At 46.3% G+C, this 22,468-nt stretch overlaps 1 protein-coding gene across 1 annotated transcript; it reads left to right on the top strand.

Moving 5' to 3' along the window:
- Window positions 1-274: 274 nt before the first annotated feature.
- Window positions 275-21,858, top strand: LOC142922462 (uncharacterized). The gene is made up of 15 exons (XM_076063270.1): window positions 275-900; window positions 2,324-2,403; window positions 6,987-7,151; window positions 10,037-10,104; window positions 11,339-11,412; window positions 11,764-11,822; window positions 11,955-12,024; window positions 12,178-12,251; window positions 13,053-13,161; window positions 13,302-13,396; window positions 14,305-14,480; window positions 18,118-18,185; window positions 18,364-18,416; window positions 20,840-20,944; window positions 21,137-21,858. Exons 3-15 carry the CDS (start codon window positions 7,032-7,034, stop codon window positions 21,242-21,244), a joined length of 1,179 nt encoding a protein of 392 aa, XP_075919385.1. The 5' UTR covers window positions 275-900; window positions 2,324-2,403; window positions 6,987-7,031; the 3' UTR covers window positions 21,245-21,858.
- The last annotated feature ends 610 nt before the right edge of the window (window positions 21,859-22,468 follow it).

The following is a 22,468-nucleotide window of genomic DNA, read 5'->3' as shown; positions in this document are numbered from 1 at the left end:
TGTCTGTGCGTCATGCAGGAAGACGGCTATCGGAGGAGTGTGCAAAGAATACAACATGGAGGGGAACGACAATGAAACCTTCAGCCGAAATTTGGGCAGCAGTTTTTCCACGCTCCCCGACTTCAAAATACGGTGCATCTTGGGCAGTGTTTCAGAGAATGAACGAGGTCACCGTCAATCTAGGCAGGTCCGGGAGCCATCGAGCCGTGGCCAGAGTCAGCTAGGGCAAGGTCGCGGTCAAACGGGGCCATTCCAGGTGATGTTGGGTCACGGGTGGTGTCAGATGGGACAAGGTGAAGGTCAATCTGGTGGGCAAATCCAGGGGCTATCGGTTCAAGGTTGGGGTAATAAAGGGCAGGGTCAGCCGGGGGAAGGCGACGGAGTGGCAATTCAAGGCCACAATCAGCCAGGGCAGGGGCCTTCGATTCAAGGTTGGGGTAATAAAGGGCAGGGTCAGCCGGGGGAAGGCGACGGAGTGGCAATTCAAGGCCACAATCAGCCAGGGCAGGGGCCATCGACTCAAGGTTGGGGTAATAAAGGGCAGGGTCAGCCGGGGGAAGGCGACGGAGTGGCAATTCAAGGCCACAATCAGCCAGGGCAGAGCCAATATCACGACGGGAAAAAAAAAAACCCAATTGGGCCGAGGTCAGACTCAGCCAAAACAGGGTCAGCATCAACCCGAGCAGGGCCAGGGACTGTCAGGGCACGCCCATGGTCTGCTGGGGCAAGGCCGAGGTCAACCTAATCAGGGCCTGAGTCAGCCAAGGCAATCTCATTGTCCACTGGGCCAAGTCCAGGAGCCATTGGGTCACGCTTGGGGTCAACTTGGACAAGGTCAAGTGGGTCGTGGTGAAACTGGACAGGTTCAACAAGGTCAAGCACAGAGGACGCTATTGCAAGGTCAGTCAACTTGGTCATGGTCAAGTGACACCGCCAAGGTCAAGGTATTCGTTTCAGCTGTAGATCATGGCCCCGTGTATCGCCTGGCTCTAATCTGTAAACCAATCGCGCCGCTTATTTTACTTAAAACGATCTCAATCCTCCGATGTCCACATTGATCGCCGAGCACGAATTCCGCTTGCGCTTTTCAACCGGCGTTTGACGTCAGAAGTACGGTGCGGCGCTCTGCTTAGTCATTGACGATAACGATGGTTAGGCAGCGCTTGCCCCAGGAACGCAAGAGGCGGTACGTCCGTCACGCCGCGATGAAAAGCGGCTCGGCCTAGGTGTGCGTGCCTAGGGCAGGTGGACCGCGTTGGCTAGGAGACGTTAACTACCTCGCCTGGTACGCAGGAGGGTCGTGGGTTCGATCCTGACCCCTGACGCCTGTTGCTGTGTATTTGGAGTTTGCGTGTCTCTCTCTCATCATCATCATCACGGTGGCTAGGAGACGTTAACTACCTCGCCCGGTACGCAGGAGGTCGTGGGTTCGATCCCGACCCCTGACGCCTGTTGCTGTGTATTTGGAGTTTGCGTGTCTCTCATCATCATCATCACGGTGGCTAGGAGATGTTAACTATCTCGCTCGGTACGCAGGAGGGTCGTGGGTTCGATCCCGACCCTGACGCCTGTTGCTGTGTATTTGGAGTTTGCGTGTCTCTCTCTCATCATCATCATCATCACGGTGGCTAGGAGATGTTAACTACCTCGCTCGGTACGCAGGAGGGGCGTGGGTTCGATCCCGACCCCTGACGCCCGTGCGTTTGAAAGTTTGCGCGTTCTCCCCACGGCGGTGTTGATGTTGCTCCATGCCCTGCGTTGTTTCCCCGCGCATTTAGAAAAACGTGACGTTTAAGAGTAATGCGGCTGATATACATTGACACGTGGTGATGAACCACTTTGTTGAGCTTATCGACTGTGGCCAGGTCGCTTCTGAACAAGAGCTACGTATCCGAGCGGGCTCTTACGTGGTAAAATAACAAGTTTAGTTTCGTTTAGTTGATGGGTTCCTTTAATGCTGGCTTTTGTCTCCAAAGGGCAAGCACTTTATATCAGAACGCAATTTTACTGAAGATTTATTCATATTTATGATGCTCATCATAACCTCTCATTGCCGACAGACACCCCGACTGAGCTGAGCACTAAACCTCAGTTGGAAAGTTCTAAAAAGCGATACGTGTGTCAACGTGTACCAATGTACATCTCGTGCGGTGCTATTATGAACGATGTACTTTAATACTCTTTGGTTCTATTGGGTAAAGTCACGTAGGTGAAAATAAACCCAATAGAACCAATAGAACCAAAGAGTATGGATCCTAGCAGTCACGAAAGCTTTAAATCTAGGATGTACTTTAACTTAATTGTGCGCAATTTTTGTTCGCAGCTCAAGCAAACATCACTGAGCAGCATCAACCTCGGCAGAGCACGCCACCGCCGCCGCCGCTGCCGCTTGATGGGCAAGAGGCAAGATGACTCGCTGATCACATTGAAACGTGTCCACAGATGTGCATCGTTATTTCACATTAATAATACGGTCATTCTAAGAAAATACCGATTCATCTAGTTTCATATTCTCGGTTCTTTCGGTAAAGTCACCACGTAGAAGGGAAACGATACAATAATAAAAATATAAAACAATAAAATTCTCGCGACGTTTCAAACATCTGAACAAGCTGCCAAATCGCTCTCCGTGGTACTGACGTTTAAAAAAAACTTTTTTCAAATTTTCTTGCTGTGGTTTTCACACCTGACGATGATCGCTGCTTGTGTTGCAGTCGAAACGTCGTGATAATTTTATTGTTTCCCTTTCTACGTGGCGGTGACTTTACCGAAAGAACCAAGAATGTGAATCACTGCAGTCGTGAAAGCTTCAAGTGAAAATTTATTTAGTTTCACGAAGCTTGGGGCTGCTGCCACGGTGCGCAATGGTTCAGCACGCTGGACTTGCGGTCCACAAGGTCGTGATGTCCAGGCGTGCCAGGTTTAATAGGCACGTGTCTACAATGTCCCACCTCTGTCCACTCTGCAGTATATATTGGTACACCGCAGTTGAATGGCAGGCCGCATGTGGTGGGGTAAAGTGTGGGTACTACCATCACTTCCAAGACGTCTCCCCAGCGTGGAGGAGTTCAGCCCCTAGTGAGGGTTTCTCTACCAAGACGTCTTGAACAGCGTGGAAGAGTTCAGCCCCTAGTGAGGGTGTCTTTACCAAGACGTCTTGAACAGCGTGGAAGAGTTCAGCCCCTAGTGAGGGCTTCTCTACCAAGACATCTTGAACAGCGTGGAAGAGTTCAGTCTCTAGTGAGGGTTTCTCTACCAAGACATCTTGAACAGCGTGGAAGAGTTCAGCCCCTAGTGAGGGTTTCTCTTCCAAGACGTCTTGAACAGCGTGGAAGAGTTCAGCCCCTAGTGAGGGTTTCTCTTCCAAGACGTCTTGAACAGCGTGGAAGAGTTCAGCCCCTAGTGAGGGTTTCTCTTCCAAGATGTCTTGAACAGCGTGGAAGAGTTCATCCCCTAGTGAGGGTTTCTCTACCAAGACGTCTTGAACAGCGTGGAAGAGTTCAGCCCCTAGTGAGGGTTCCTCTACCAAGACGTCTTGAACGGCGTGGAAGAGTTCAGCCCCTAGTGAGGGTTTCACTTCCAAGACGTCTTGAACAGCGTGGAAGAGTTCAGCCCCTAGTGAGGGTTTCTCTACCAAGACGTCTTGAACGGCGTGGAAGAGTTCAGCCCCTAGTGAGGGTTCCTCTACCAAGACGTCTTGAACAGCGTGGAAGAGTTCAGCCCCTAGTGAGGGTTTCTCTTCCTTTAAGACGTCTTGAACAGCGTGGAAGAGTTCAGCCCCTAGTGAGGGTTTCTCTTCCAAGACGTCTTGAACAGCGTGGAAGAGTTCAGCCCCTAGTGAGGGTTTCTCTACCAAGACATCTTGAACAGCGTGGAAGAGTTCAGCCCCTAGTGAGGGTTTCTCTTCCAAGACGTCTTGAACAGCGTGGAAGAGTTCAGCCCCTAGTGAGGGTTCCTCTACCAAGACGTCTTGAACAGCGTGGAAGAGTTCAGCCCCTAGTGAGGGTTTCTCTACCAAGACGTCTTGAACAGCGTGGAAGAGTTCAGCCCCTAGTGAGGGTTTCTCTTCCAAGACGTCTTGAACAGCGTGGAAGAGTTCAGCCCCTAGTGAGGGTTTCTCTTCCAAGATGTCTTGAACAGCGTGGAAGAGTTCAGCCCCTAGTGAAGGTTTCTCTACCAAGACATCTTGAACAGCGTGGAAGAGTTCAGCCCCTAGTGAGGGTTCCTCTACCAAGACGTCTTGAACGGCGTGGAAGAGTTCAGCCCCTAGTGAGGGTTTCACTTCCAAGGCGTCTTGAACAGCGTGGAAGAGTTCAGCCCCTAGTGAGGGTTTCTCTTCCAAGACGTCTTGAACAGCGTGGAAGAGTTCAGCCCCTAGTGAGGGTTTCTCTACGAAGACGTCTTGAACAGCGTGGAAGAGTTCAGCCCCTAGTGAGGGTTTCTCTTCCAAGACGTCTTGAACAGCGTGGAAGAGTTCAGCCCCTAGTGAGGGCTTCTCTACCAAGACATCTTGAACAGCGTGGAAGAGTTCAGTCTCTAGTGAGGGTTTCTCTACCAAGACATCTTGAACAGCGTGGAAGAGTTCAGCCCCTAGTGAGGGTTTCTCTTCCAAGACGTCTTGAACAGCGTGGAAGAGTTCAGCCCCTAGTGAGGGTTCCTCTACCAAGACGTCTTGAACAGCGTGGAAGAGTTCAGCCACTAGTGAGGGTTCCTCTACCAAGACGTCTTGAACAGCGTGGAAGAGTTCAGCCCCTAGTGAGGGTTTCTCTACCAAGACGTCTTGAACAGCGTGGAAGAGTTCAGCCCCTAGTGAGGGTTTCTCTTCCAAGACGTCTTGAACAGCGTGGAAGAGTTCAGCCCCTAGTGAGGGTTTCTCTTCCAAGATGTCTGGAACAGCGTGGAAGAGTTCAGCCCCTAGTGAGGGTTTCTCTACCAAGACGTCTTGAACAGCGTGGAAGAGTTCAGCCCCTAGTGAGGGTTCCTCTACCAAGACGTCTTGAACGGCGTGGAAGAGTTCAGCCCCTAGTGAAGGTTTCACTTCCAAGACGTCTTGAACAGCGTGGAAGAGTTCAGCCCCTAGTGAGGGTTTCTCTACCAAGACGTCTTGAACGGCGTGGAAGAGTTCAGCCCCTAGTGAGGGTTCCTCTACCAAGACGTCTTGAACAGCGTGGAAGAGTTCAGCCCCTAGTGAGGGTTTCTCTTCCAAGACGTCTTGAACAGCGTGGAAGAGTTCAGCCCCTAGTGAGGGTTTCTCTTCCAAGACGTCTTGAACAGCGTGGAAGAGTTTAGCCCTTAGTGAGGGTTTCTCTTCCACGACGTCTTGAACAGCGTGGAAGAGTTCAGCCCCTAGTGAGGGTTTCTCTACCAAGACGTCTTGAACAGCGTGGAAGAGTTCAGCCCCTAGTGAGGGTTTCTCTACCAAGACGTCTTGAACAGCGTGGAAGAGTTCAGCCCCTAGTGAGGGTTCCTCTACCAAGACGTCTTGAACAGCGTGGAAGAGTTCAGCCCCTAGTGAGGGTTTCTCTACCAAAACGTCTTGAACAGCGTGGAAGAGTTCAGCCCCTAGTGAGGGTTTCTCTACCAAGACGTCTCCCCAGCGTGGAAGAGTTCAGCCCCTAGTGAGGGTTTCTCTACCAAGACGTCTTGAACAGCGTGGAAGAGTTCATCCCCTAGTGAGGGTTTCTCTTCCAAGACGTCTTGAACAGCGTGGAAGAGTTCAGCCCCTAGTGAGGGTTTCTCTACCAAGACGTCTTGAACAGCATGGAAGAGTTCAGCCCCTAGTGAGGGTTTCTCTAACCAAGACGTCTTGAACAGCGTGGAAGAGTTCAGCCCCTAGTGAGGGTTTCTCTTCCTTTAAGACGTCTTGAACAGCGTGGAAGAGTTCAGCCCCTAGTGAGGGTTTCTCTACGAAGACGTCTTGAACTGCGTGGAAGAGTTCAGCCCTTAGTGAGGGTTTCTCTTCCAAGACGTCTTGAACAGCGTGGAAGAGTTCAGCCCCTAGTGAGGGTTTCTCTACCAAGACGTCTTGAACAGCGTGGAAGAGTTCAGCCCCTAGTGAGGGTTTCACTTCCAAGACGTCTTGAACAGCGTGGAAGAGTTCAGCCCCTAGTGAGGGTTTCTCTACCAAGACGTCTCCCCAGCGTGGAAGAGTTCAGCCCCTAGGGAGGGTTTCTCTTCCAAGACGTCTTGAACAGCGTGGAAGAGTTCAGCCCCTAGTGAGGGTTTCTCTACCAAGACGTCTCCCCAGCGTGGAAGAGTTCAGCCCCTAGGGAGGGTTTCTCTTCCAAGACGTCTTGAACAGCGTGGAAGAGTTCAGCCCCTAGTGAGGGTTTCTCTACCAAGACGTCTCCCCAGCGTGGAAGAGTTCAGCCCCTAGTGAGGGTTTTTCTTCCAAGACGTCTTGAACAGCGTGGAAGAGTTCAGCCTCTACTGAGCGCCCTCTAGTGGAGGCCCTTTTGCCAGCAGTGATTACGATCAAACAATTTCAGATCTGCGCCTTAAACCTTTTTACGTTCACAGCACTTGGCAAAGACGTTTTAAGGGAAAGTTAATTTAAAAAATAAAAAAAACGTGTATTTGTGCTTGTACATGACTTGATCGAGTTTTCGGTTGAAATGGAGTAATAATAATCAGTTCAACACGTAGGCTTTCACGACCAATTATATTCGTATAATAAATGTTTTTTGGGTTATATCGCGTAAAGTATGAATGTGTAAATGTTGTGGATTTACTCTCCGACACACCGGTGGGCCGAAGTAGTAATTCACTGGCGCGTTTTGTTTACGTGACAAACCTCACTGGCTGGGTCGGGTGGTGGAGGGTAACGACACACACTTACGCGAGCCAACCCAAGAACGTTTATCGCGAATGATCGGTCATCGGGCAGCGGAAAATCTTGATGTGTTCACGACACTACGGCTTGGGAAGCTGCTGACACACGCTCCTCATGCCGTGTGTTGTGTTTGGTTGTTTTTTTTTCTTCGCAGAATAAAGATCACGTGTCAAGGACGTACAATTCTTTGCGCTGTGAAATGAACAAGTTGAACATGTGGAAGGTCAGAGTTCACTCTGAGCTCAGCAAAAAGGAGGAAGCTGTCAGAATGGCCCAGGAGACGGCCGACGCTCTGCAGAAATCAACTCGACAAACACAGGTGGGTAGCAGCAGCAGTAAGTGGTCTCATTTCTCTAAAGCAGTGCTTCTCAGTGTGGTCACTCACCCCCGGTATCACCGGTGGTCCACCACGCTCCTCCGGGTGGTCCTCAGGGCTGTGAGTAACACAGGTGGGCAACAGCAGCAGCAGTAAGTGGTCTTATTTCTCTAAAGCAGTGCTTCTCACAGTGTGGTCACCCTCCCTCCCTCCCCCGTACCACCGGTGGTCCTCCATGCTCCTCCGGGTGGTTCGCGGGGTTGTGATGCAGGCTGATCCGGAGAGTAATTACAATGTACGTCATTATTATTATTAAATTAAACTCGTGATATTTAAAAATTAGGTGAGGAAAAACGACCTTAACCCTCGGGTCTAAATGCGCCCCCCCTAAAAAAAAACCTCGTAGCTGCGTTTAAAAAAATAAAGCGTTTGTATTCCCGTAATATGAGTGATTTAGTGTTACTGCTATTTAGAGAAACAAGCGAATGCATTTTGTTGCTAGGGGTGGCTGAGTTGGTTTGCGGGCCGACGACTTGTCGAGTTTCCGCGGAGTATTTGTGCATTGCGCGCGGTCATTCTCTTGGCCTTTAATCTTTGGTTACTTCGGTAAAGTCACGTGGTAGGTATAAAGATGATAAAATGTCCACGACGTTTCGATCGCAACACCTCAAGCGCTTTGTCCTAGGGCGGTAAAAAAAGTAATCCCTGCAGTGGAACTGCTGAACCAGCGAGAGAGTCCTGTCACAACAACAACAACAGCAGCAGCAGCAAGAGGTTTAATTTTTATTTTCGCCTGAGGACGACCGCCGCCTGTGGTGTCGCGATGGAAACGTCGTGATTTGATTTATTATTTTGTGTTGTATTTTTATACGCGCTACGCGACTTTACTTGAATGAAAGCAAAGACTGTGGATTCCTGCGGTGACGAAAAACTTCAAATCTCTTAGTCTTATTAAATTTTTATTTAAATATTTCGTGACTGCAGGGATTCATATTCTTGGTTCTTTCGGTAAAGTCACCGCCACGTTGAAGGGAATCAATAAAATAATACAAATTTAAAACGATCAAATTATCATGACGTTTCGACTGCAACGCAAGCGATCATCGTCAGGTGTGAAAACCACAGCAAGAAAACAATTTTCACCGCCGCTCTTTAAAAAAAAATTCTTGCTGTGGTTTTCACACCTGATGATGATTGCTTGTGTTGCAGTCGAAACGTCGTGAGACTTTTATTGTTTGATATTTTTTATTATTTTATTGTTTCCCTTCTACGTGGTGGTGACTTTACCAAATGAACCAAAGATTATGGATTCCTGCAGTGACGTAAACTTCAAATCTCTTCTTCGTCTTCTTCTTGATTCTTTCGGTAAAGTCGCCACGTAGAAGGGAAAAAATAAAATAATAAAAATTTAAAACAATAAAATTCTCACGACGTTTCGACTGCAACGCAAGCGATCATCATCAGGTGTGAAAACCACCGCAAGAAAAAAATGTCACCGCCACTTTTTTAAAATTTTCTTTCTGTGGTTTTCACACCTGACGATGATTGCTTGTGTTGCCGTCGAAACGTCGTGAGAATTATATTGTTTTATATTTGTATTACTTTATTGTTTCCCTTCTACGTGGTGACTTTACCGAAAGAACCAAAAATAAATCTCTTAGTCTTGTCGACTAAAGCAGTGAAACGCTTTCATTCAATGTTGGTGTGAGTGGCTCCTCATTTCTCCAAACCCAAACATTTATTGTCAGCTAATCGGTAAACTTCATCAATCTTTTGACGTAGACACGTAGCCAATGATCAGGTTTGGTTTTCCTCAGTGCACTGTGTGTATGTTGAACTTCTTTCACACCGTACGTAGCCAACCGTGCTGTGTGTGTATATTGAACATCTTTCACACCGTACGTAGCCAACCGTGCTATGTGTGTGTGTGTGTTGAACTTCTTTCACACCGTACGTAGCCAACCGTGCTATGTGTGTGTATGTTGAACATCTTTCACACCGTACGTAGCCAACCGTGCTACGTGTGTGTATGTTGAACTTCTTTCACACCGTACGTAGCCAACCGTGCTATGTGTGTGTTTGTTGAACTTCTTTCACACCGTACGTAGCCACCTGTGCTATGTGTGTGTATGTTGAACTTCTTTCACACCGTACGTAGCCAACCGTGCTACGTGTGTGTATGTTGAACTTCTTTCACACCGTACGTAGCCAACCGTGCTATGTGTGTGTGTATGTTGAACATCTTTCACACCGTACGTAGCCAACCGTGCTACGTGTGTGTATGTTGAACATCTTTCACACCGTACGTAGCCAACCGTGCTGTGTGTGTGTTTGTTGAACTTCTTTCACACCGTACGTAGCCAACCGTGCTATGTGTGTGTATGTTGAACATCTTTCACAGTACGTAGCCAACCGTGCTACGTGTGTGTATGTTGAACTTCTTTCACACCGTACGTAGCCAACCGTGCTCAATGGGAGATGCAGTGGCATCTCAAATAACGTTGCTACATTTGCATATTGTTTCAGACTCATTAATTTCGTCTGGTTATAATCACGATTAGGTTGTTTTTGTGGATTCCCCATAGTCATCATTATGATTGGTAATTGTGTCCACTCATCATTCGTCATTGTTAACTAAAATAGAGAAACACTTGGTTTGCCAAGACAATAATTTAAAGGTGCTTCTAATCTGTTTGTAGCTTCAACTGGACAGCAATAAGATTCGTGTCTGTGGTTCCTCAGCGATCGCTTTGTCTGCATGATTGACGATGCTTTATGAAACCCGAACGTCATTATCAGTGCTGTGTGTCAGATAACAATTATCAGACAACTGTGTTGAAGCGGTATGCGTCATCTCAGCGAAGTGTGTGTGTCGTGTTTCCTTTCAGCTTGAAAATGTACACCTCAGCGCGCAACTTCAAGACGTGATTGACATCCAAGGAGATTTAATGGAGAAGTAAGAAGTTATTCATTTCCCTCGAATTTCATCTTTGTCCTCTGTTTAGGTTCCTAAACTTACTGGGGAAACCCGAAGAGCAATGAAGCTCTTTTTTTTGTAACAAATGTCCGGTAGATTTCAGAGATGTCCGGTGGACTCAGGGGCGAGGAGCCAGGATTTTGACTTTGGGGGGGTTGCTGACTTCAACATTCTGAGATATCTCAGTGTGTTTGTGTTTTCCAATGGGCACCACAAATGTATAAAACTAATTATTGGATTTGAGCTGCGGAGTTTATTAATAGGTCGGAGCCGCCGACGTGGCCAGTAAGTTCGATAAGTTCGCAAGGCTGCCGCTCAAGCAGCCTGCAGGGCAGCACGCAAGGTGGCAGCCTGCAGGGCAGCACACAAGGTGGCAGCCTGCAGGGCAGCACGAGGTGACATCACAAGGTGACATCACAAGGTGGCAGCACAAGGTGGTAGCCTGCAGGGCAGCACAAGGTGACAGCCTGCAGGGCAGCACACAAGGTGGCAGCCTGCAGGGCAGCACAAGGTGGCAGCCTGCAGGGCAGCACGAGGTGGCAGCACACAAGGTGACATCACAAGGTGGCAGCTGGCAGGGCAGCAGCACAAGGTGGCAGTCTGCAGGGCAGCACAAGGTGACATCACAAGGTGGTAGCCTGCAGGGCAGCACACGGGGTGGTAGCCTGCAGGGCAGCACACAAGGTGGTAGCCTGCAGGGCAGCACACGAGGTGGCAGCCTGCAGGGCAGCACAAGGTGACAGCCTGCAGGGCAGCACACAAGGTGGCATCACAAGGTGGCAGCCTGCGGCATTTTGCAGCAGCCGGATATCCGGTTATCCCGATTGCCGACTTCCCCAAATTTTCAGGGGGGGGGGCTGACCCCCCCCATCCCCCCCTGTTGCTCCGCCCCTGAGTGGACTACTGGGTGGAGGTCAGAGGTCACGCCGGCAGAACAAACGAGCGACTTGTTGATGACACCAACATCCTCTCTGCATTTTCATTTTAAAAACTTTCGCGACTGCAGGAATTCACGTTCTTTGGTTCTTTCTGTAAAGTCACAGAAAACAACAAAATCACGGTGAGTTTTTATTTTGTTGTTTCCCTTCTACGTGACTTCACCGAAAGAACCAAGAATATCTTCATCTGCAATGCGCTTTGCCTTAAAATGGCGGATACGTTCCTACGAAGGTTTTCTGACCCGCCGTCCTTGCAATGTGCCCGTGTCCGTAAGGATCCGTGCCACCAGGCAGATGTGTGACGATCTGAAGGGCCAGTCCTCTTCAGTGCAACAAACATTAACCAGAGGTACATTCTCAACATTCGCCGACCATTGGACGTTGCCGGTGTTACACGTTTAGTGATTAAACTTGCTTGTCGTTGACTCACGTGGGTCACGTGCGTACGGTGATAATGGACGTTGACGGTGTAACACGTTTAGTGATTAAACTTGATTGTCGTTGACTCACGTGGGTCACATGCGTACGGTGATAATGACATTGACGGTGTAACACGTTTAGTGATTAAACTTGATTGTCGTTGACTCACGTGGGTCACGTGCGTACGGTGATAATGGACGTTGACGGTGTAACACGTTTAGTGATTAAACTTGCTTGTCGTTGACTCACGTGGGTCACGTCCGCACGGTGATAATGGCAGCTGAAACAGAACAAGAAGAAGTGGAAGCTGTTCATTCGTCGCTGAAAGCAGAACTGAAGGTAAAATGTGTGATGCTTTTTAAATTTTGTTTTCATTTAATTGTATTTCTTGAGAAACGTGTAACGGTATAAACGTACGCACGTGCACATTTAACATTAATGCTGGATCCCCGCTGTCATCCTCTCTTAAAGACGTTTGCGGTGACTTTCAGCGAATTGAATTTAAAGTCTCAAAATGACAAGAATATTGCGTTGGGCAAAGGTGAGTCTCGTGCCGGGTGACGCAATGCACGGCTGCTCAGTGATACGCAGAGCACTGTCGATGATGATCAATGACCGTTGTGGTTTTTACTGGATGAATATTGACGCGCTCAGCCACTTTGTCGAACGTGCGACGCGCGTGTGTCGTACGCAGTGGAAGCAGCCGTGGAAGCGACGGGGAGAGCGCGGTGGGACTTTGTAAACAAGTTGACGATTAAAGAAAGCCAGGTTCGCGCGAATTCATGAGCTCATCGCTTTTGCTCACATTTTAAATGCATGACGCGTGTGTCGTACGCAGTGGAAGCAGCTGTGGAAGAAATGGAAAGAGCGCGGTGGGACTTTGTAAACAAGTTGACGATTAAAGAAAGCCATGTTCGGGCGAATCCACGAGCTGATCGCTTTTGCTCACATTTTAAATGCACGTTGGGATAAAAAAAAAATTGGATTAAATGACCATGCATTACCTTTTACAAACCAGTGTGTATATATATAGCTCAAACCCCAAGGGTCTGTTATAATTCAGGCTCATTAATTTTTGTTAATTTCAAATGTAAGAAATGCAGCTCCTAAAGGCATGCCTGTCTCAATCATAAAATATCCTTTGAAGATCAAGATCACCTTCAAATAAAAACTGATATATTAATGTTCCTATCCCATACTATTGCCTTTAACGCCTACTATTGCCATTGTGTACAGTGTTCATACATTGCTTTTACAATTTACAAACGTCTGTATAACAATATAATGCTTAAAATGTGAATTATTTCCACTTTAGAACGTATTCAGTGCCCTAAACGCATTTGTTCAACGAAATATATGGGATCTGCACATTTCGACCTCTTTGTCTTGATTTCTCAAGTTCATTTCAGTCTGGTAAACACAACTTATCTGACTTCAATGATGACTTTCAAACCAGAAAACTCGCCTTGCCCAGCAGTAGGTCATTTCATAGATCCGTGCGTAAAGTCGTATTATTATCTTTGTCGTTCTGTTGTTAGCAAACAGAGAGTTCCGTCTTTTCGCTCTTAGGCCAAAGAAATGTCCGAGCTGTTGGAGTTAAAAAATGAAGAGCTCAAAATGGCCTCGCAAAAGCTGCAAGATTCCATTGAAAGCTGCGCTCGACTCGAAGAAACAGAGCGTGAGAGCACACTTCAAGTTGCCCGCTTTTTATTGCCAACGAGCCCGGATGTGTTTGTGCGTGTGCGCGGTGGGCAAATGTCTGCACGTCCCGACCGTGAAAGTCGATCCCGATTTCATTTGTTTTGCGTGAATTAACAGGCAACTTTCAAGCACGGCTTGAGCAAATGCAGAAAGAAAGTGGTACCCTGAAACTCGAAGTAAATCGCCGTCGGGAAATTGAAAGCACGCTGCAGGTGACCTATCCGTTCATTTTTTTTATTTAAAGCTTTCGTGACTGCAGCGATTCATATTCTTAGCTCTTTCGGTAAAGTCACCACGTTGAAGGGAAACAAAATAATAAAATATATTTAAAACAAGAAAAATTCTCACGACGTTTCGACCATAACACAAACGGTCGTCATCAGGTGTGTCGGTTTGCATTAATTTATTTATTTTTAAACGGTGTTTAAACGGTGTTTTAAAAATAAATACATTAATGCAAACCGACACACCTGATGATGACCGTTTGTGTTATGGTCGAAACGTCGTGAGAATTTTTATTGTTTTATATATATTTTATTATTTTTATTGTTTCCCTTCAACGTGACTTTACCGAAAGAGCTAAGAATATGTATCCGTTCATATTTATTACATCGCTAATATTGTCTGCATTCCTTAACTGGATATTTTTAACGGAATGGTTTTCTTTTTGATTTAAAGCTTTGGTCACTGCAGGGATTCATATTCTTGGTTCTTTCGGGTAAAGTCGCCACGTAGAAAGGAAACAATAAAATAATAAAAATATACAACAATAAAATTCTCACGACGTTTCGACGGCAACTCAAGCAATCATCATCAGGTGTGAACACCACAGCAAGAAACATTTTTCACCGCCACTTATTCCAAATGTTCTTGCTGTGGTTTTCACACCTGATGATGATTGCTTGTGTTGCCGTCGAAACGTCGTGAGAATTTAATTGTTTGATATTTTAATCATTTTATAGTTTCCCTTCTACGTGGCGACTTTACCGAAAGAACCAAGAATAAGGAATGGTTTTCTCTTAGCCTTTTTGGAAAAGTCTCAAGCTTTTTTCACTGTATCTGAACAAATGCAGCGGGTCACCCGCCTCATCGATTTCATCATCGTACGGTCTGAATGCAGGCTGGGATGCAAAACGCGGAGAGAAGTTTTGCGGAGAAGGAGCGAGAGTTCACCGCAAGCACCGCGGGGCAGCGGCTGTCGTGCGACAAGCTGCAGCACGAACGTCGGGACCTGAACGTGATTGTGCAAAACCTGGAGAAGGCAAACGAAGAGTTGACAGCAGCAGCCAGCCAGAGGCAAGTGGTGAACTTTTACAACACGGAACGTGGCGCGTGCCGAGACATTAATCATCGATTTAAAGCGTTCGTGACTGCAAGGATTAATTGTATTAAATAATAAATTAATAAAATTAAATAACACGATAAAATTCTCACGACGTTTCGGCCACAACACAAGCGGCCTTCATCAGGTGAAGGGACGAGACTGCCTCAGCGCTCCAGCGCTGTCCTCCAGACATTCTCGTCCCTTCACCTGATGAAGGCCGCTTGTGTCGTGGCCCGAAATGTCGTGAGAATTTTATCGTGTCATTTTATCAATTTATTATTTTATTCTCAATCTACGTGATGGTGACTTTACCGAAAGAACCAAAGAAGATGTTAATTATCGTTGCGTCGCTATTGTCACGTACTACGCTGGTTGACGCAGGAAAGCACCACGGTGGTGTTCTTCACTCATTTTCAGAGGTGGCGGAGGACGAGGGCGGGTCGGGGGGGGTGGGGCACGTCCGCCGATAAGACACGGTACAGCGTGAGGGCCGCCACACGTTTTAACACCGCTGGGTTTGACAGCAGCACACGAGGACGACGACGACGACGACGATGGGGAGGTGATTTCAGATCTGGGTATTGTCAGGGGCCGCACAAGAGGCCACCAGGGGCCGCTCGTGGCCTGCCGGCCTTGCAGTGAAGGACACTGCCCCGCAGTGTTCACGTTTAGAAGGGGGTCTGCAATTGTTTTGCAGTAGGGGGCGACAATTGCTTCGTGTTTCCCCCAATTAAGTTATTAGCGAGTTTTCAAGTTTGTGAATTTCAGACGTTGGGAGCTACTAAGGAGAAGGCGCTGCATTGCGTAGAACATCTCTGACTGTTGTGGTATCTGTAAAGCAAAACAAATACAGTACAGTTTAAATTTCCATTTAAAGCTTTCGTGACTGCAGGGATTCATATTCTTGGTTCTTTCGGTAAAGTCACCACCACGTAGAATGGAAATAAAATAATAAAAATAAAACATAAAATAAAATTCTCACGACGTTTCGGCCACAACACAAGTAGCCTTCCTCAGGTGAAGGAACAGAACTGTCGGGAAGACGGCGCTCGAGTGAACACTGCTAAGCTTGGCAGCGTCTTTTAAGCTGGGTGGGAGGAGCAGAGCCCCTTGACGAAGGAGTTTACATATCAACAGAAGGATTTAGCATTGAAGTAGCTAAGTTAATGTGTTGGATTAGCATGATGTTAATGTGAGGAATTAGCATGTAACTGGGAGATTAGCATGATGTTGATGTGAGGAATTAGCATGTAACTGGGAGATTAGCAGGATGTTAATGTGAGGAATTAGCATGTAACTGGGAGATTAGCATGATGTTGATGTGAGGAATTAGCATGTAACTGGGAGATTAGCAGAATGTTAACGTGAGGGATCAGCATGTGACTGGTCACGGAAGTAGCTATGTTAAAGTCAGAGTTTACATATCAACAGAAGGATTTAGCATTGAAGTAGCTGTGTTAATGTGTTGGATTAGCAGGGTGTTAAAGTCCGAGTTTACATATCAACAGAATAATTTAGCATTGAAATAGCTGTGTTAATGTGTTGGATTAGCAGGATGTTAAAGGCAGAATGTTAGTGTGAGGGATTAGCATGCCGGTTTATTTTTTCCTTGTTTCAACGTTAGCACCACGGAAAGCGACGAGCTTTGTTCAGACGGACGAGTCCATCATTGTTCGGAACGGAGGAGGGGGGAGAGGGAGAAGCAGCCACGATGCGCTGGGTCTGCAATTATTTTGCAGTAGGGGGCGACAGTTGCTTCGTGTTTCCCCCAATTAAGTTATTAGCGAGTTTTCAAGTTTGTGAATTTCAGACGTTGGGAGCTGCTAAGGAGAAGGCGCTGCATTGCATAGAACATCTCTGACTGTTGTTGTATCTGTAAAGCAAAACAAATACAGTACAGTTTAAATTTCCATTTAAAGCTTTCGTGACTGCAGGGATTCATATTCTTGGTTCTTTCGGTAAAGTCACCACCACGTAGAATGGAAATAAAATAATAAAAATAAAACATAAAATAAAATTCTCACGACGTTTCGGCCACAACACAAGTAGCCTTCCTCAGGTGAAGGAACAGAACTGTCGGGAAGACGGCGCTCGAGTGAACACTGCTAAGCTTGGCAGCGTCTTTTAAGCTGGGTGGGAGGAGCAGAGCCCCTTGACGAAGGAGTTTACATATCAACAGAAGGATTTAGCATTGAAGTAGCTAAGTTAATGTGTTGGATTAGCATGATGTTAATGTGAGGAATTAGCATGTAACTGGGAGATTAGCATGATGTTGATGTGAGGAATTAGCATGTAACTGGGAGATTAGCAGGATGTTAATGTGAGGAATTAGCATGTAACTGGGAGATTAGCATGATGTTGATGTGAGGAATTAGCATGTAACTGGGAGATTAGCAGAATGTTAACGTGAGGGATCAGCATGTGACTGGTCACGGAAGTAGCTATGTTAAAGTCAGAGTTTACATATCAACAGAAGGATTTAGCATTGAAGTAGCTGTGTTAATGTGTTGGATTAGCAGGGTGTTAAAGTCCGAGTTTACATATCAACAGAATAATTTAGCATTGAAATAGCTGTGTTAATGTGTTGGATTAGCAGGATGTTAAAGGCAGAATGTTAGTGTGAGGGATTAGCATGCCGGTTTATTTTTTCCTTGTTTCAACGTTAGCACCACGGAAAGCGACGAGCTTTGTTCAGACGGACGAGTCCATCATTGTTCGGAACGGAGGAGGGGGGAGAGGGAGAAGCAGCCACGATGCGCTGGGTCTGCAATTATTTTGCAGTAGGGGGCGACAGTTGCTTCGTGTTTCCCCCAATTAAGTTATTAGCGAGTTTTCAAGTTTGTGAATTTCAGACGTTGGGAGCTGCTAAGGAGAAGGCGCTGCATTGCATAGAACATCTCTGACTGTTGTTGTATCTGTAAAGCAAAACAAATACAGTACAGTTTTAATTTTTATTTAAAGCTTTCGTGACTGCAGCGATTTATATTCTTGGTTCTTTCGGTAAAGTCACCACGTAGAAGGGAAACACTAAAATAATAAAAATATAAAACAATTAAATTCTCACGACGTTTCGACTGCAACGCAAGCAATCATCGTCAGGTGTGAAAACCACTGCAAGAAAATTTTCTTTATGTGGTTTTCACACGTGAGAATTTTATCGTTTTATATTTTTATTATTTTATTGTTTCCCTTCTACGTGGTGACTTTACTGAAAGAACCAATAATAGAGTACAGTTTGTTTACCGATGCAGTTTTCTGCATCGTTTAATCTGGCTTCTGCCGCACATCACGAACACAACGTCCGCGTGACGATTATCCGAACCGGTCCCGGGCCTCCACTCAACTCGGCCTCAAATGAGTACCCTGGTGCGGTGTGTGAACATCGCCACTGGGGAGACAAAGGCGGCCGGGCGTGGTGCTGGCCACCCACCCCCTCGTGTACCGTGCCGGCCTTAACAATGATGCTCGCGAGCAGCACTTGACCCAACAGTCTGTTAAGGCTACACGGGGACGATTTTCGTCTTGCATTGATTGTGTGCTGCGTTGCGTATGACATTTTTTTTTACAATTAAATGAGGCAGATGTCTTGTTATGTTTTTTTTTTATCAGGCGCAGCGAAGAAGCTGAGATTCGTAGCAGGCTTGAAAGAAATATTCGTGAAAAAAATACAGAAATAGGTAGGCAACGTTTTGAGAGTGTCAGTGACCATTGCGAGTGTTAATTATTTATCGCACGTGTGACATTTGACCTCTATCAGGAGTGTACATTGTTAACGTCTGTTTAATATATTTTCATCGTTGTCCAACGTTTATTGGTAATCCTTAATTAATATTATCACTCGATTCATATTTTTAGGTAATTTGAAGATTGCAAGCGACAATAACGACATGAAACATCGCGAAACGCTGGTGAGCACATTTCAATGTCGTCTATCGCAATATCAGCCAGAAGAGCGGACAACGTTCAACGTCGCGATTGTAGTTCACAAGTTCATTAGCCAAGTAAAGCCCAATGAGCCAAAAAAGCTCTTTGTCAATGGTGGCTCAGCAAATCATTCTATTTGAACAATTACACAGGTTCACATTTTTAAAATAAATCAATTAGATTGTACTATTTACATTCACATTTGAAACTTTTGTGATCTTAACAGTCGGTTTAGGTGAGGACAGAGATGACAGAGTGAAGGTGCTAAGAGACGATGCTAGATGGTTCCAAAGCTTTGTAGCAGCTACATTAAATGATTTCGATTTATCTTCCCACCCGCCCCACTTCTCTGAAATGGTTCAATTGCGTTGGGATTGTTTTCCGCCAGCGAAGTCACCTGCTTGAGCAAGCTATGCAGCGTTGCCGTATTGGGGCTCGCACTTTGTTACCCAAAAAAAACACAATCGCTTTTCGATTTATAATAATAGGGTTTTTCCCCTTTTTTCTGGCAATAAAACTGAAACCTTTTTACGAGGGTTCACGTCACTGCATTAACCACAATACCTGCAGTCAAAATGCAAACAAAAAACCTACTATGATAATATATATGTGGCATTGTCCTTGAAACTGATTGGTCCACACCAAGGGACGGCTTTCTTTTGAGCCTCGACCCAATTGGTGCTCGACAAGATGACGCCAAAAGGCGTACATTGTCTTTGAGCTGTGTGACGCCTTTTGGCGTGGACCAATCAGTTTCAAGGACAATGCCACATATATTATCATAGTAGGTTTTTTGTTTGAATTTTGACTGCAGGTATATTGTGGTCAATGCAGCGACGTGACTCCTCGTAAAAAAAGGTTTCAGTTTTGTTGCCAAAAAAAGGGGGAAAACCCCTCTATTATTATATTTTGGCACTGGCAAAGGAGGTCCAATGATGTAGATGCTCACCCCGAGCCCTCATTACCTGGATAGTGCATTGTCTTTGAGCTGTGTGACGCCTTTTGGCGTCATGTGGTCTAGCACCAATTGGGTCGAGGCTCAAAAGAAAGCCGTCCCTAGGTGTGGACCAATCAGTTTCAAGGACAATGCCACATATATATTATCATAGTAGGTTTTTTTGTTTGCGTTTTGACTGCAGGTATTGTGGTCGATGCAGCGACATGAATCCTTGTAAAAAAAGGTTTCAGTTTTGTTGCCAGAAAAAAGGGGGAAAACCCCTATTATATTATTATATTTTGGCACTGGCAAAGGAGGTCTAACGGTGCTTTTCGATTTTATCAAACACGGAACGCCGGCCACTGCGTCGGTCTCCGTCGCTGTGCTCGCAACGGCCTTTGGGTCGCGTCCCAATATTTTTTGTTTTGCTTGGCAAGGCGTTTCACGTTGAGCTCCTGAGAGGCTCGGGGAGCACGTGGGGGGGGGGGGAGGTGGGAGAGAAAGGGAACGTTCAGACGGCATCCGAGAGCATTTACATTATGAGACCTCCTTTGCCAGTAACAAGATATAGTAATAGGTTCTACCCTTTTAAACTGGCACGAAAAACTGACACCTTTATTCAAGGCATCATGTCTGCAATAACCACAACACAAGCAGTCAAAATGCAAACAAAAGAGACAACTCTGATAATAATATTGGCACTGTCCTTGAATTTGAGTTTTTTGTGCCAGTTAAAAGGGTAAAAACCTATTCCTATATCTTGTTACTGGCAAAGGAGGTCTCATAATGTAAATGCTCACCCCGAGCCCTCAATACTCTGATAGTGCGTTGTTTTTGAGTTGTACGCCTTTTGGCGTCTTCTGGTCCAACACCAGTGGAGACTAGGCTCTAAGAAAAGCCGTCTCGGGTGTGGACCAATTAAATTCAAGGACAGTGCCAATATCATTATCAGAGTTGTCTTTTTGCTTGCATTTTGACTGCTTGTGTTGCGGTTATTGCAGACATGATGCCTTGAATAAAGGTGTCAGTTTTTGGTGCCAGTTAAAAGGGTAAAAACCTATTCCTATATCTTGTTACTGGCAAAGGAGGTCTCATAATGTAAATGCTCACCCCGAGCCCTCAATACTCTGATAGTGCGCTGTTTTTGAGTTGTACGCCTTTTGGCGTCTTCTGGTCCAACACCAGTGGAGACTAGGCTCTAAGAAAAGCCGTCTCGGGTGTGGACCAATCAAATTCAAGGACAGTGCCAATATCATTATCAGAGTTGTCTCTTTTTTGCTTGCATTTTGACTGCTTGTGTTGCGGTTATTGCAGACATGATGCCTTGAATAAAGGTGTCAGTTTTTGGTGCCAGTTAAAAGGGTAAAACCTATCGCTACGGCATCCGAGAGCTTACGCCCACCGTGGTGCAATAAACACATCTTGGGGTATCGTAGGAAGTGTTGGTCTCGTGTCGTGTCTTGCGTGAAGGAATCCTTAGACGCGTTCAAACGAGAGAGAGCTTCACTCCAAGAAGCCGTCTGTCAAATGGAACAGCGGATAGCCGCCATGGAAACGCTGAAAAACGAAAGCAAGGTATTTCGAACGTTTCTTAAATCTACGGGTAAAATAATAACCCGCGCAACACTTCCCTGTGAGCGTTATCGTTTGCAAACGCGTGTTAGAATTGCGTCAATTGTCGTCGCTGCGGATGCTCTTTTTTGCGCGCACAAATGTGGCAATTCGCGTCGCCCGGCGCCGCATCTTGGGGCGTCGTTTAACTTCCAGAGCGAACTCAACGGAGCGAAAGCAAAAGAGCGCGTCTTGGAGAATGACCTCAGAGACGCTTTGAACGCGGTGAACGTCCTGGAATCAGAGCTGTCTCAGGAGAGGTAAATGTTGGAGCGTTATTTTTCAGCTCGCTCATTCGGGCGCATTTAGGCGTTCCCCTCCTCCTCCCCCTTCGCCCTCTCTCCCTTTTATCGTTTCAACCCCCGGCCGTCCTTCCCCCGAGAGCGGTGTCTCTTCACCTTGACCGCAGCCTGCCACCCCTTGTGGCTCTCAGCCGTTAACAACGTCGTACAACGTCGATACGGTAGAAACCGTGGGATCGCGAGCTCGATTCGTTCCGGAAACGTGTTTTGTAATCCAAAGCACTCGCGTATAATCAGAGCACTCGGTACATCAGTTGTGATCACGTGACGCCCGGCAGTACAAAGCGTGTCTACACGTGCGCTGCGCGTATTGCGAGAACCTCGCTCGTTTATCAAGTTAATATTTATTTACAAATGTAGCCCGTCTCGCCAAACACTCGCAGGCCAAGTTACTCGCAATCCAAGGTTTTACTGTACACAGCAACTCCTCTGCACCCCCTGTGGGACGTAAGGCCACAATAAATACACAGGGGTTGATGAAACAAAGTAGTTGTACTAACGTATCCACGCTAAATTTGCGTTTTGTTTTTTCACCTTCTAAAGAAAACAAATCTGGCCGTGTCTCGCACCCCCCCAGAAAGGGAATCTCGCACCCTCAGGTTGTGAAGAGCCACTTCCCTACAGGGTTATCCGAGTTAAGGAAGTAGACACCAGGGAAGTAGAGTTTATTTAAACACATGGCATCGACGGGTTAAAGATATAAAACGCCGGTGAATAATCGGCGTGCTTGACAGGTGTCAAGTCCCAGGCAATGTCGTCTGTCTGTGTGTGTGTGTGTACCTTAAGCGTACACACACACACACAGACAGACGACATTACATACAGACACTTACATACAGACTCTTACATAAAGACACTTACATACGGACAATTACATACAGACACTTACATACAGACACTAAGACACTTACATACAGACACTTACATACAGACACTTACATACAGACACTGAGACACTTACATAGACACTTACATACAGACACTTACATACAGACACTTACATACTGACACAAACAGACACTGAGACACTTACATACAGACACTTACATAAAGACATTTACATACAGATACTGAGACACTTACATACAAACACTTACATACAGACACTTACATACAGACACTTACATACAGACACTTACATACAGACACTGAAACACTTACATAGACACTTACATACAGAAACTTA

This window comes from Petromyzon marinus, unplaced genomic scaffold (assembly GCF_048934315.1).
Source record: "Petromyzon marinus isolate PM22_M1 ecotype Great Lakes invasive population unplaced genomic scaffold, UKy_Petmar_22M1.pri1.0 PM_G_Scaffold_97, whole genome shotgun sequence".
Lineage (NCBI taxonomy): Eukaryota > Metazoa > Chordata > Hyperoartia > Petromyzontiformes > Petromyzontidae > Petromyzon > Petromyzon marinus.
The sequence above is the reverse complement of the archived record's forward strand: the minus strand, read 5'-3'. Positions and strand labels throughout refer to the sequence as shown.